The sequence below is a fragment of the Temnothorax nylanderi genome, unplaced genomic scaffold, assembly GCF_030848795.1.
Source record: "Temnothorax nylanderi isolate EJ_2023f unplaced genomic scaffold, tnyl_v1.0 TNYL_tig0283_pilon, whole genome shotgun sequence".
NCBI classification, from domain to species: Eukaryota; Metazoa; Arthropoda; class Insecta; order Hymenoptera; family Formicidae; genus Temnothorax; species Temnothorax nylanderi.
Genome location: NW_027249345.1, coordinates 182,360 through 195,141, shown reverse-complemented (window position 1 = coordinate 195,141; position 12,782 = coordinate 182,360). Strand labels below are relative to the sequence as shown.

At 45.5% G+C, this 12,782-nt stretch overlaps 2 protein-coding genes and 1 pseudogene across 2 annotated transcripts; 2 read left to right on the top strand and 1 right to left on the bottom strand.

The window, feature by feature from the left end:
• The first annotated feature begins 399 nt into the window (after positions 1–399).
• LOC139780527 (uncharacterized) lies at positions 400–1,564 on the top strand (annotated as a pseudogene).
• A 4,840-nt stretch (positions 1,565–6,404) lies between these two features.
• On the bottom strand, positions 6,405–7,995 carry LOC139780536 (uncharacterized). The gene has a single exon (XM_071719188.1). The coding sequence runs from the start codon at positions 7,416–7,418 to the stop codon at positions 6,405–6,407; it is 1,014 nt and encodes a 337-aa protein (XP_071575289.1). The 5' UTR covers positions 7,419–7,995.
• Positions 7,996–8,739: 744 nt separating this feature from the next.
• LOC139780535 (uncharacterized) lies at positions 8,740–10,453 on the top strand. Its single transcript, XM_071719187.1, has one exon. The coding sequence runs from the start codon at positions 8,772–8,774 to the stop codon at positions 9,801–9,803; it is 1,032 nt and encodes a 343-aa protein (XP_071575288.1). The 5' UTR covers positions 8,740–8,771; the 3' UTR covers positions 9,804–10,453.
• The last annotated feature ends 2,329 nt before the right edge of the window (positions 10,454–12,782 follow it).

Genomic DNA, 12,782 nt, shown 5'->3' with positions numbered 1-12,782 from the left:
GCCGTGCTGTGTGCCGACGCGAACGACAGTCCTCCCCGAGCCAGTCTCGAGTAAGCTCTGAGGTATACGTGTGTTCTTGATCGACGCGCATTACATATATCACACTTTAATATTGTACTTGAGTAAGTCACAATAAACTTTTAATATGACGACACTTCATTGCCACCTCACCCCGGAACATGACAGATTCAAAGAGCTCTTGACCGTGAACTTAATGATTTTAATGATTGGCACTTTGATGTCCCATTCTTCAGTCTTTATAATCTTATGCTTAAACATTATTCCATTCTATATTTCTGTCGACGTTGTCCAACGTGTAAGCGAGTCACGTGCAAGTGCTCCATCGAAGAATGTGACGTGATCTAAAAAATAGTGTGAAAAAGACAGTATTAAAAAAACATGGAACATATCGATAAAACGGAACGCAACCTGTTGGAAGGATCCGACCAAATCGCTACCTTGAGCGAATATTTAGCATGGGCACAGCGATGCGAGGAGTTTATCGAGCAGCTCGAAGAAGACTGTCGTTCCAAGCGTCCGCGGCTCTCAATCCGCGAAACAGACAATCCGGGACACAGACAATCTTTAGTGGCAAGAATCGCGCGACTCGAAGGTGTGAAGACTCTATTACAGAGACGGTTCGTACATATCGGTGGTGGTGAGTACGCGGCGGGCAGTAGTAGCGGTAACGAAAACGTGGAAAGACTCGTCTGGCGAGAGATCGATGCCGCGTTCGAAAGCCGTGTATTGACCGGTGCAGTGATAAATACCAATTACATCGAACCGCAAAAATTTCTCGAAGATGCTGAGGTCATCGTGCTCGATCATGTGCAAAACGTTATGCAAAGACACGCAAGTATAAAGATAAACACTGTGTTCAACGGCGAGTTTGTGACGGGTGAGAAACGTGCGAACAAAAGTATCAACACGAGAAACAGTGAACTCTTTCGTTCGTCCGATCGGTCCAATCTGCGCGAGTGGTACAAGCTACACGTTATCGATCCCACATTAGCGAAACTCGAGGAGTTTCAGGAACGCGACAGCGGGTGGGCGTGTGTTATCGCGTATACTCAATTTAACAGTGAACGTGAACAAGTACAATCCTTTGCGCGCGGGATGTTACATCAATTTACCGCAAGAAATTAAATCGAAAAAAGCTGTGATCAACGTGCAATCTATGGACAATGCGTGCTTCGCGTGGTCAGTGGTCGCCGCGCTGTATCCTGCCAAGGATCATACATATCGGGAATCCTCGTACCCTCATTACGCAAAAATATTAAAATTACAAGACATTGAGTTTCCAATGACTTTAAAACAGATTAAACAGTTTGAACAACGCAACGATATATCCGTCAATGTGTATACCATCGAGGGAGAGAAGACGCCAACCGTTCTCCCGATACGGCTCACCGACCGGAAGAGAGAAAAGCACGTAAATCTGCTGTACGCGCAGGACCCGCGAGACGACAACGTGGGACATTTCGCGTGGATAAAAAATCTATCCCGCCTCGTGAGCACGCAATTGAGCAGGCACCGTGGTCGGAAATACTTTTGCGATCGGTGAGTACCTATACTTCTTTTAATAAAAATTATAGAATATTTTATTTTTTATTTAATAATTTACAAAAATTGTGTTTTTCTTTTTGCAGCTGTTTACATTATTTCTACACGAGCGAGAAATTGGAAGCCCACACCGTCGACTGTCAGCAGATGAACGACTGCGCGATCAAGTTACCGAGTGATAACGACAAGTGGTTGGCCTTTAAGAATCACAGCAGGAAGGAACGACTTCCATATGTCGTATACGCCGACCTGGAATGTACCCTCGAGAAGACGGATGCGAATCCGACAACGTCCACGTTCAAGTCTCAACATCATCAGGTATTTAGCATAGGATACTACGTGCGGTGCTCGTACGACGACTCGTTATTCGCGTATCGATTTCGTCGCGATAAGGATTGCGTCGCGTGGTTCGCCGAGGAACTAAGACGTTTAGCACACGACGTAAAGAACATCTTGTCCGCTAATATACCCATGGCGGATTTCACGCGAGACGAGTGGGAAAAGTTTAACAGCGCAACGCACTGTCACGTGTGCGAAAAACCGTTCAAGCCAGACGACGTGCGAGTACGCGATTACTGTCACTTGACCGGCAATTATCGAGGTCCCGCGCATTCTAATTGTAACTTGAATTATAAAAATTCTCACTTTATCCCAGTAATATTTCATAATTTATCGGGTTATGATTCTCATTTTATAATAAAGACAATAGCTACCGCGTACGAAGGACGTGTAGACTTACTCTTAATTACCAAAGAAAAATACATTTCGTTTACGAAGAACGTTAAAAGCACTGAGGATAAAGACAAAAAAAATTGCATCAAATTAAGATTCATTGACTCATACAAATTTCTCACCGCAAGTCTCGAAAAATTAGCATCATATCTCAGCAAGGATAAACTGCAAATATTACAACGCGAATTTTGTGAATTAGCCACAGAAAATTTTGATTTGCTGACGCGAAAAGGTGTATTTCCATACGAGTACATTGACTGCGTCGAAAAGTTGGAGGACTCGTGTTTACCATCGCGCGACTCGTTTTACAGTTCATTGACAGGTGACACCGTATCCGAGAGCAATTACGAGCACGCCGTTAACGTCTGGCAGCGGTTCTCCGTTCGAACCTTGGGCGAATACAGCGATTTATATCTAAAGATCGATGTCTTGTTATTGGCCGACGTGTTTGAAAATTTTCGCGATAGCTGCGTCGCGAGTTATGGACTCGATCCGGCGTATTATTACACTCTACCAGGTTTTACGTGGGACGCTATGTTGAAACATACGCGTATCAATTTCGAACTGCTCACGGACATTGATATGGTCATGTTCATCGAACGTGGTATACGCGGCGGTTTGAGTCAATGTTCAAACAGATACGCACAAGCCAATAACAGGTACATGCAATCTTATGATTCGTCGAAACCAACGTCATACCTGATGTATTTCGATGTAAACGACTTGTACGGCTGGGCGATGTGTCGACCATTGCCCTATGCAGATTTTCAATGGGTCGAAAACGTAACCGATTTTAATGTTATGGATGTCGCGTTGGATTCGCCCACGGGTTACATTCTCGAAGTCGACATAGAGTATCCGCAGAATAAACACGACGCGCACGCCGACCTACCGTTCTGTCCAACGCGTGATAAACCGCCCGGAAAACGACAGGAAAAACTTCTCGCAACATTATACGATAAAAAGCGTTATGTAATACACTACAGCAACCTACAGCAGTGCACGCGCCACGGCCTTCGCGTCACAAAAATTCATCGCGTATTACAATTCTCTCAATCTCCATGGCTCCGCGAATACATCGAACTTAATACAAAATTTAGAACACTGGCCAAAAACGATTTCGAGAAAAATTTATATAAATTGATGAACAACGCGGTTTTCGGTAAAACTATGGAGAATGTTCGAAATCACGTTAATGTAAAATTATTAACAAAGTGGAGCGGTAGATACGGCGCGGAGGCACTGATCTCGAAACCAAATTTTCACAGTAGGACCGTTTTTTCGGAAAATCTGATAGCCGTCGAACTGCGAAAACTCGAGGTTAAATTTGACAAACCTATTTACGTCGGCATGTGCATTCTCGATATATCCAAGACGTGTTTGTACGAATTTCATCACGAGTACATGTCTCCCCTGTATGAGGACATGTGTAGAATTATGTACACCGATACGGACAGTCTGATATATCACGTAAAGTGCGAGGATGTGTACAAGAACATGAAACGCGATATCGCTAAATTCGACACGAGCGATTACGCGATCGACAACGCGTACGGTATACCGCTCGAGAACAAGAAGGTGCCGGGCTTGATGAAAGACGAAAACAAGACGGTAAGAAAGATACGAAAAAGGCTAAAGGTGTTAAGAGTAATGTCGTAGCCAGGTCGATAACGTTCGACGATTACACGCGGTGTCTGCGAGACGAAATTGAAATGACGCGACAGCAGGCTTGCATAAGATCGGAAAAGCACGAGGTGTACACCGTGAACGAAACGAAAATCGCTCTGAGTCCGTATGACGATAAGCGATACATTATACCCGATTCGACCGATACGTTACCGTGGAGACATTATCAAATACCCCCTCCGAAAACGTAGTGTATTGTATGTATAAAATGTAATAGTATAACGTATGTAATAGTATAACGTATGTAATAGTATAACGTATGTAATAGTATAACGTATGTAATAGTATAACGTATGTAATAGTATAACGTATGTAATAGTATAACGTATGTAATAGTATAACGTATGTAGTAGTATATGTATGTAATAGTATAACGTATGTATGTCGTATAACGTATGTAATAGTATAACGTATGTAGTAGTATATGTATGTCGTACATATGTATGTAGTATAACGTATGTAATAGTATAACGTATGTCGTATAACGTATGAATGTATGAATGTATAACGTATGTATGTCGTATAACGTATGTAATAGTATAACGTATGAATGTATGAATGTATGTAGTATAACGTAACGTATTGTGAGTATTATATTACAGTATTGGAAAGAATATTAATAAATATATTGCACATGTGTGTATTTCACATACTTTATTTGTATTTCATATATCAAACACTTTACATATGTATTACATATTGCATATTTTTTATGTTAAAAAATAAAAAAAGTTTGCACGTATTAAATAACATTTTCTTTATGTATCCATGAGTTGTGCGATCCATCGAATCCTAGCCATTTAATGTAAACCTCGTCGTCCCTCCTGCGCAGTACTTTCTCCACGAGATACACGTCCGGATAAGTCGCGCGATGCAACTCGTGTTCGTAGAACCCTCCAGCGACGGATTTTCCACGATAGTCCTCGAGTAGATAGGTTACGGGATTGGTATGCTGCACTTTAACGATCTTAAACACCTCGGTGGTCCAATTCGGCGTGTAACCCTTTTCGAAAATCGTCTTGTATTTGCTAACGCGTACCGAGTCGCCCGCTTTGAACTTTGCCAGACCTGCGATTTTTATCGCGCTGTATACGGTAGCCAAGAGTTTTTCAGCGATCGCGGGGGTAACGTCGACGGGTCGCATGCCGATGGTTCGATGCTTGCGCGCGTTGTAACCCGATACGAGTCGCGGCAAGGCGCCGACCCATTTGTAACTTCCATTGAGCGTAAACATCTTTCACATGTCGTTCTTGAGCGTGCGATTGAATCGCTCGACGACCGACGCCTTCAATACCGAATATGTGGAATAATGATTGATACCGTGTTTCCTCACGAGACGTTGCACGTCGGTGTTGTAAAATTCCTTCCCCATATCGGTTTGTAGGTTACTAGGGCACCTCCCGCTGCGTCGAATGATCTCAGCGACAGCGTTAGCTGTTTCGCTTCCGCCTTTACCCTTGAGTGGCACGGCCCACACGTGCTTGCTCAATACATCGATGACGGTAAGTATGTAGTGGTAGCCTCCGTTGAAACGTGAGTACGGACGCATCTCGACGATGTCAGCCTGCCACAGGTCATCGTACCCTCGCACTATGACGTGTCTTCGGGGAAAATTTCTTCTCGCCGGAGCGTGCAGTTCCTCAACGAGTCGTTGCTTCTCGATATTTTTACGTCCGTCGGATTTTAGCGATGTCATGTTTTTGTTGCCGTTTATAACTGCTCGTTAGCCGTTCCTGAGCCGTTTATTTCCGTTTGCTAACCGTTTATTTCCATTCGTCGTCGTCGTCGTCGTCGTTCTTTAGCCGTTTGTAGCCTTTCCTGTCTCCGCGTAGTTCGCAGATGTTTCTAAACCGCTCGTAATCGTTTTTAAGCTGTTTTTGAACCGTTCGACAACCGTCCGATAACCGTTCTTGAACCGTAAGACAGCCGTCCGACAATCGTTCTCGAATCGTTCGTTTTCGTTCGTCGCCGTCGTCAATTAACCGTTGCCTCTCTTCACTCGCCGCCTTTCGATAGTCGTTTCTGCTGAACCGTTTGTCCATTGTTGTTCGTTGTCGCGTCTGATTCAACGATAGTCGAATGGCGAAGCTCGTTTATCGTAGTCCGTAACGCTTGCAGATCCTTCTCGAACGTAGTCAGCTTCTCGTCTGATTTTTTTCGTTGATTGCTCAACATTTTAAAGAATTGATCAACGTATAGTTTATTAACCACGTCATCGTCAGCCTCCGGTTGCGCCACGCGGCGAATCTTCCGCAACCTTGCGTCAAAGTCCGTAACGGTGCGACACAGAGCGTTATCGCGCACGAAATTTCTCATTAATCCGCTCCATCGATGGTATGGTTCCGCCCCGTCTCTTCCGAGCGATATGCCAAACTTGTTGATCGGCATTTCAATGCTGATTGAATGGTTCACCGACGCATGGTTTAATTTATAATAAGTCCGGCTTCGCGAAGTTCCTCGATGATCGACATGATCTCGTTGTCGTGAGCATTGTTGCCAGCGTGGCGCAAAGCGTCGAGCAATCGGAGACGATCCACCAGCTCGTTGGGGTCGTCCCAGTGCACGTAGTCGATCTTATTGTCGGTTAGCGTCATCGCGCGAGGCATGGATAATCCCTTTCCAGATTTTTTCTTTCTGGATTCGATAGATATCAACGGTGCGATTACATATCTATACTTGTATCCCCTGTTGCCCAGTAATGGAGCATGCGCATTGTGTTTGCGTTTATGAGCACTCGTCTCCAACAGGATGCTCTTGTACGTTTGCTTATCGTCCTCCGTGTAGATGTCGTCATTGGGTTGACTCTTGAAGATCAACTCGTAAAGACCAGGTGTGCCGATATATCGTACGTCGCCGATAATTATGTTATCCGCCTTGTCCACGTCAAAACGTTTATTGCCGAGCATCATTCCATCGTTGTCGAAACGAACGCCGTACACGTAGTCTATAACCTTTTGATTGTCGCTCAAAGCAGTTCCGATGTACTTTTGGCCCAACGGACCCAAGTGATCTCGCTTTGATTCTTCAAATATTTCTCGACCCTCCGCTGTCTGCAACTGCTTTCGAATGGACGTCTCAAGATTACTTGTGTTTACGCTTTCGAAATCATCATCATCATCATCATCATCATCATCATCATCATCATCATCATCATCATCATCATCATCATCATCATCATCATCATCATCATCATCATCATCATCATCATCATCGCCGCTCGCGAGTGATTCGGAACTTGTACGTTGTACAGTTCGCGTCGCCGCGGACGGTGTAGAGGTTATCAGTGCAGGTACATTTAGTGGAGCAACTTTCGATCGTTTCGATTTAAGAAAATTAAGCGGCGTCGATCCGAAGCGATTCGACCAGGAGCTATCTCGTCTCCTCTTTCTCGACATTGCATCCTCCTCTTCGCGCTGTTGATCGGGTAACGTTTCCATCCCCGCGTCAGCGACGCTTTCCGGCTCCTCCTTCACCGCGATCGAGTTGTCGACGATCTTTTGCAGCGGTCCGATGAGGGGCTTAAAGTGCGTGTCCAACTCAATGTCCTTCTCGATCTTACCGGTCTTCAAAGCGCGAAGTTTCTTGCGAATCGAATCACTCGTTTTCGCAATCTCTTTCACGATCTACTCGCGTTCGCGAATATTCTCGCCCCCGTTGATCGCGGCCATCGCGGGGAAAACAAAGCAGAGTGTCGATGTCTCTATAACGCTAACGTTTCACCTCCGACGAGGTATCGGCAACGACTGATCGCTTTTGTGGTATCGCGAACACGTTAAATCCTTTTCTGTATCGGCCGTTCGAAAGCGCGCTGTCCTTGTCTATCACTACGAATCCGTACTTTTGTTGCCAACAATCGTGGCACAACGAGCAAAATTCGTCGTACGGCATGTCGGTATTTACGTGATCGTTGTACACGTGTTTCAAATTGGTACCATCCTGTTTGAACAGGATCAGCAGGTTCGCGTTGTCGCGTATCAGATGTTTAGGTATTCTCGCGTACGTCTGACAGAGATAGAAGGAGTCAACGCTCGAGTGCCTGCCCATTGAAAAATACTCTCTCACCGAGTCTTGCTTATCGCACGCCACGTCATCGAAGACGAAGATTGAGTTTGGACGCGCGTCGCTCGGTGGAATGACGTCACTGTTATTGGAGAACGTAAAGTAGCCGATTTCATCGATCGATGTCAACAAATTCTCCAAATATCGATATTTCGGCTGTTGCAACGATTTCGAGTATACGTACACGTTTTCGAAACGTACGCCGTGCGGACTTTCCAACTTATCAACCATGCTTATCAAAACGTTGGTTTTACCGCAATTCGAGGGGCCGCAAATGATCGCGCGTATAGTAGTCGGTAACATCGTACCGTGCTTGCGTTTCTCCGCGTTGCTCCCCATCGACCGTAATTTGTCGTCGCAATTGGTCACGCGAATCGCCAACGGTTGTCGCACGAATCTCATTTTTTCCACACTGCCGACTCTCTGGCTGACTCGAACGCCTATTTATAGGCGAGCGGAACCGCGAATCGCTCAGTAGCAAAGATGTTCGTCCTACTGTCGAGACCTTCCGATATTCGCGGCTTGAGCGCCGAACAGCTGCAATTTGTGCCGAAAGCCGTTCTGTTGCAAACGTGCGGTGATCACGTCCACTGCGTGTGGGACAAGCTTCCGGAACATATAAAGGCGGATTTAGAGGTTCAGACCTATCGTCGCTGTTACGAACATTACAATCAACCGTGGCAGCGAACGCACATTGACGGTCCCGCGCCAATGATAAAGGATTGCGGCGAATGTCAACGAAAAAAATTGGTAGAGGCCTGTTAAATCGCGCGATAAACGCACTTCCGATCGAATTGCATATTCCAGGCTATCAATTTTGTGGCCCGGGCACTCATTTAGAAGAACGATTGGCGAGAGGCGATCAAGGTATCAATCCATTAGACGCGGCGTGTCGCGAGCACGACATAGCTTATTCGCGTAGCAACGATCTCGCCGAGAGACACGCGGCGGACGAGATACTCGCTGCGGAAGCGCGAAAACGCATTACCGCGAAAGATTCGACTCTCGGAGAGAGAGCTGCCGCTACAGCCGTCTGGGTGGCCATGAAGGCTAAGACGAAGCTCGGAATGGGCTTGAAAACAAAGAAGACGAAGAAGAAGAAGAGATTATCGAACAGGCGAATACTTCCGGCGGCGAAACGAGGCGGCGTATTGCCGATTCTACCGTTGTTGGGAGTTCTTGGCTCGTTGGTCGGCGGAGCGGCGGGAGTCGTAAAGGCCGTGAACGATAACAAAGCCGCGCAGCGTCAGCTGGAAGAATTGAAACGTCACAATCGCGCCATGAAAGGTCATGGACTTTATCTCGCTCCGTACAAACGCGGGCAAGGAGTGGCATCGAAGAAGAAAAAAAAAGTCGCGGAGATACTGAAAATTCCCAAGGGCGTAACAACCAACGTACAACTACAAAAACTGGCAAAACGTATGCGCATTCCATATTTTAGAGGTATTTTCATGCGTACTGCCTTACCAACAGAGGGAGTGCGTCGAAACGAGAGTGGTATCGTGAATTTGGATAACGCCGAGGGACCGGGTACTCACTGGGTGGCGTACGCGAAGAGGGGAGATCGAGCCATATATTTCGACAGTTTTGGCAATCTTCGACCGCCGAGGGAATTGGTGCTGTATCTAAAGAACAACATGACGAAGATAGAGTACAATCACATGCCTTTTCAACGATACGATCAGAGCAATTGCGGACAACTGTGTCTACGCTTTCTACAGACAGTTGACGATCAATTTAAAGACGACCGTCGCGCTGTTTGAACTCAGTATTCATTCAAACATGTCGCTGACATTCACGCTCACCGGCAAGAGTAGCGTCCTCGCGGTAAGCTACTTTCCCGCCGTGGACTTGAGCGATGGTGATTACGAGCTCGGCCTGACAAATTTTGAAACCTATTACACGATACCGAACGTGAATTCTTCGAACAATAAATTCTACTTTGACGACAAGGAAATTACCATTCCCGAAGGATCGTACGAATTGCGTGATATAAACACGTATCTAAGACGCGTCATTTTACGGGATCAATCCAATAATGTCGCGAGAAAGAAACACGTCGGCGAAGATGAAGACTATCCGTTGATTATTCGTGCCAACAACAATACGATGAAGAGTGAGATCAAGTGCGCTTTCAGAGTAAACTTTAACAAACCGAACAACATTGGATCGCTGCTGGGATTTTCAACGAATCGCGTGCTGGAGCCGCGACAATGGTACGAATCGGACGTACCGATAAATATCATTAGCGTAAACATCATTCGCGTAGAGTGTAACGTGACCGCGGGCGCGTACAGCAACGACAAGTACGTGCACACGATACACGAGTTTTCACCGAGCGTGCCACCAGGATATAAGATATCGGAAACGCCGGCACAGATCATTTACCTGCCAATCACCGTACGGAGCATTACGGACCTAACGAATCGCTTTGTGGATCAGGACGATCGATTGATTGATTTTCGAGGAGAAGAGATCACCGTCAGATTGCACGTACGACTGCGACAGCGATAACGCGCGCGAGTGTACGGACGACATATGAGATGCTCATACTGAACGACTCGGAGCACGCGAGAGATAAGAATATCTTTACGGCAGCGGTCGACGATATCACCCGATCAACATTCGGTGGAGCTAAAAAAGAGACGAGAAAGAAGCTCACCGCATCGAACGTTGAATTTCTACGATCTTTGGGATTCGCGGTGCGAAATATCTGAGGAAGCATGGTCGATATCCTTAACATTGGAGGTGAACCGATCTTTGACGACAGTGTCGTCAAGATTGAAACACACACGTACAGTCCGTACGCCAATACGACGTTTGGACACAGCGACGAGATAAGAATACCCATACAACAACAAGATTTATACACGTTGCCGTGCGAAAGCTTTCTCTACGTCGAAGGAAGATTGGTGGTAAAGAAAAGGAGTAACGAGTCTATGACAGCGTTTGTAACTAATTGCGTGGCGTTCATGTTCGATGAAATTCGATACGAGCTCAACGGCGTGGAGATTGATCGCAGCAGAAACGCTGGAATAACCAGTACTCTCAAGAACTATGTATCGATAACGTATGACAAGGCGGAGATGTTGCGGAATGCTGGATGGGACATTTCACCTACCCGCTCGGAAGGATATTTTAATTTTTGCGTTCCGCTCTACACATTGTTAGGCTTTTGCGAGGATTACAAACGCGTGATTGTTAACGCTCGTCACGAATTAATTTTGATACGAGCGCGTAACGATAACAATTGCATTATAGGAAATCCGACGACTGAGCCGGAAATCGAATTGTTCAAAGTACAATGGCGAATGCCTCACGTTACGTTAAACGAGGTTAATAAACTGTCCATGTTACGGGCCTTGGGAAGCGGACGATGTCTTAGTGTCAGTTTTCGTTCGTGGGATCTGTACGAGTACCCCCTGCTGCAGAGCACGACCAAGCATTCGTGGGCCGTCAAGACTGCGACTCAGTTAAAGAAACCGCGATACGTTATCTTTGCGCTGCAGACCGGTCGCAAAAATAACATGGCTCAAAATGTTGGCTATTTCAATCACTGTAACTTGACCAATATCAAGCTTTATCTAAACTCTGAATCTTATCCATACGATGACTTAAATCTAGATTTTGAAAAAAATCGATACGCCCTTCTTTATGATATGTACGCGCGTTTTCGTAAAGCTTATTACGGATACGATCGCTACGATACGTTTCTCAATTTGACTACATTCCTGACGCTTGGACCTTTCGTCATCATCGATTGCTCCCGACAAAACGAGTCCGTCAAGAGCGCCACCGTGGATGTGCGAATAGAATTTGACTGTAAAGAGAACGTGCCTGCAAATACTACCGCTTATTGTCTCATCTTGCATGACCGCGTAATCGAATACTGTCCGTTGTCAAACGTAGTGCGCAAACTCACGTAAATTGTAATGTCGATAAAAATTTCGATATAAGAGAGACAGATGTATCGCGATGTGATACAGTACGGATCGTTCCTTCGTTGCATCATGATCGCGCCAACGTTCGTCGATCTGCAAGGATTCATCGTCGGGATGAAATTTGTCGTAAAGGAGGTAGCGGTGCTGAGAAACGGGGCTGTTCTGGCGCATCACATCTTTACATGCCCCATGCCATGGAGTCTCCTTACAAAATTCGACAAGTCATGTGCTTCCTGGTTGATTCACAATCACCATGGATTACGATGGGAAGACGGAAACGTGCCGTACAGCATGGTGAAACGTTTAATTACATCGGCCGTGCTCGGTGAGCACGAGGACGACGACGATGACGACGAGATGCCGACTCTCATGTACGTCAAGGGATGCCAGAAACGAGAATGGCTGGTGGATCTGCTTGAGAATAAAGTGAGAAAAAACTTAACCATCGAGACTTTGGATGCGGATTACGAAGATATCGAATCTTTAAATAATCTAGATGTTACCAATACTGTGCGATGTGGAAAACATGTTAAGAATTGCGCATTGCAAAATGTATTAAAAATATTTAACTGGTGGTCGCGACGCCAGAGAGAGATGTAATTTTTTTTAAATAAAAAAATATAAATTTTACAATGTTTAATTTCCTTTTCCCTTTCCCATTAGTCGATAGTGTAAAAAAATTAAATAATAAGTAGGTATACGTGACGAATTCTAACTCGAGAGCTTCGAGGGGGGGTATCAGGTTTAGACGAACATGTCTGAACATGTTTCACGGTTGATGTCATTCGGAGAGGGGGTATA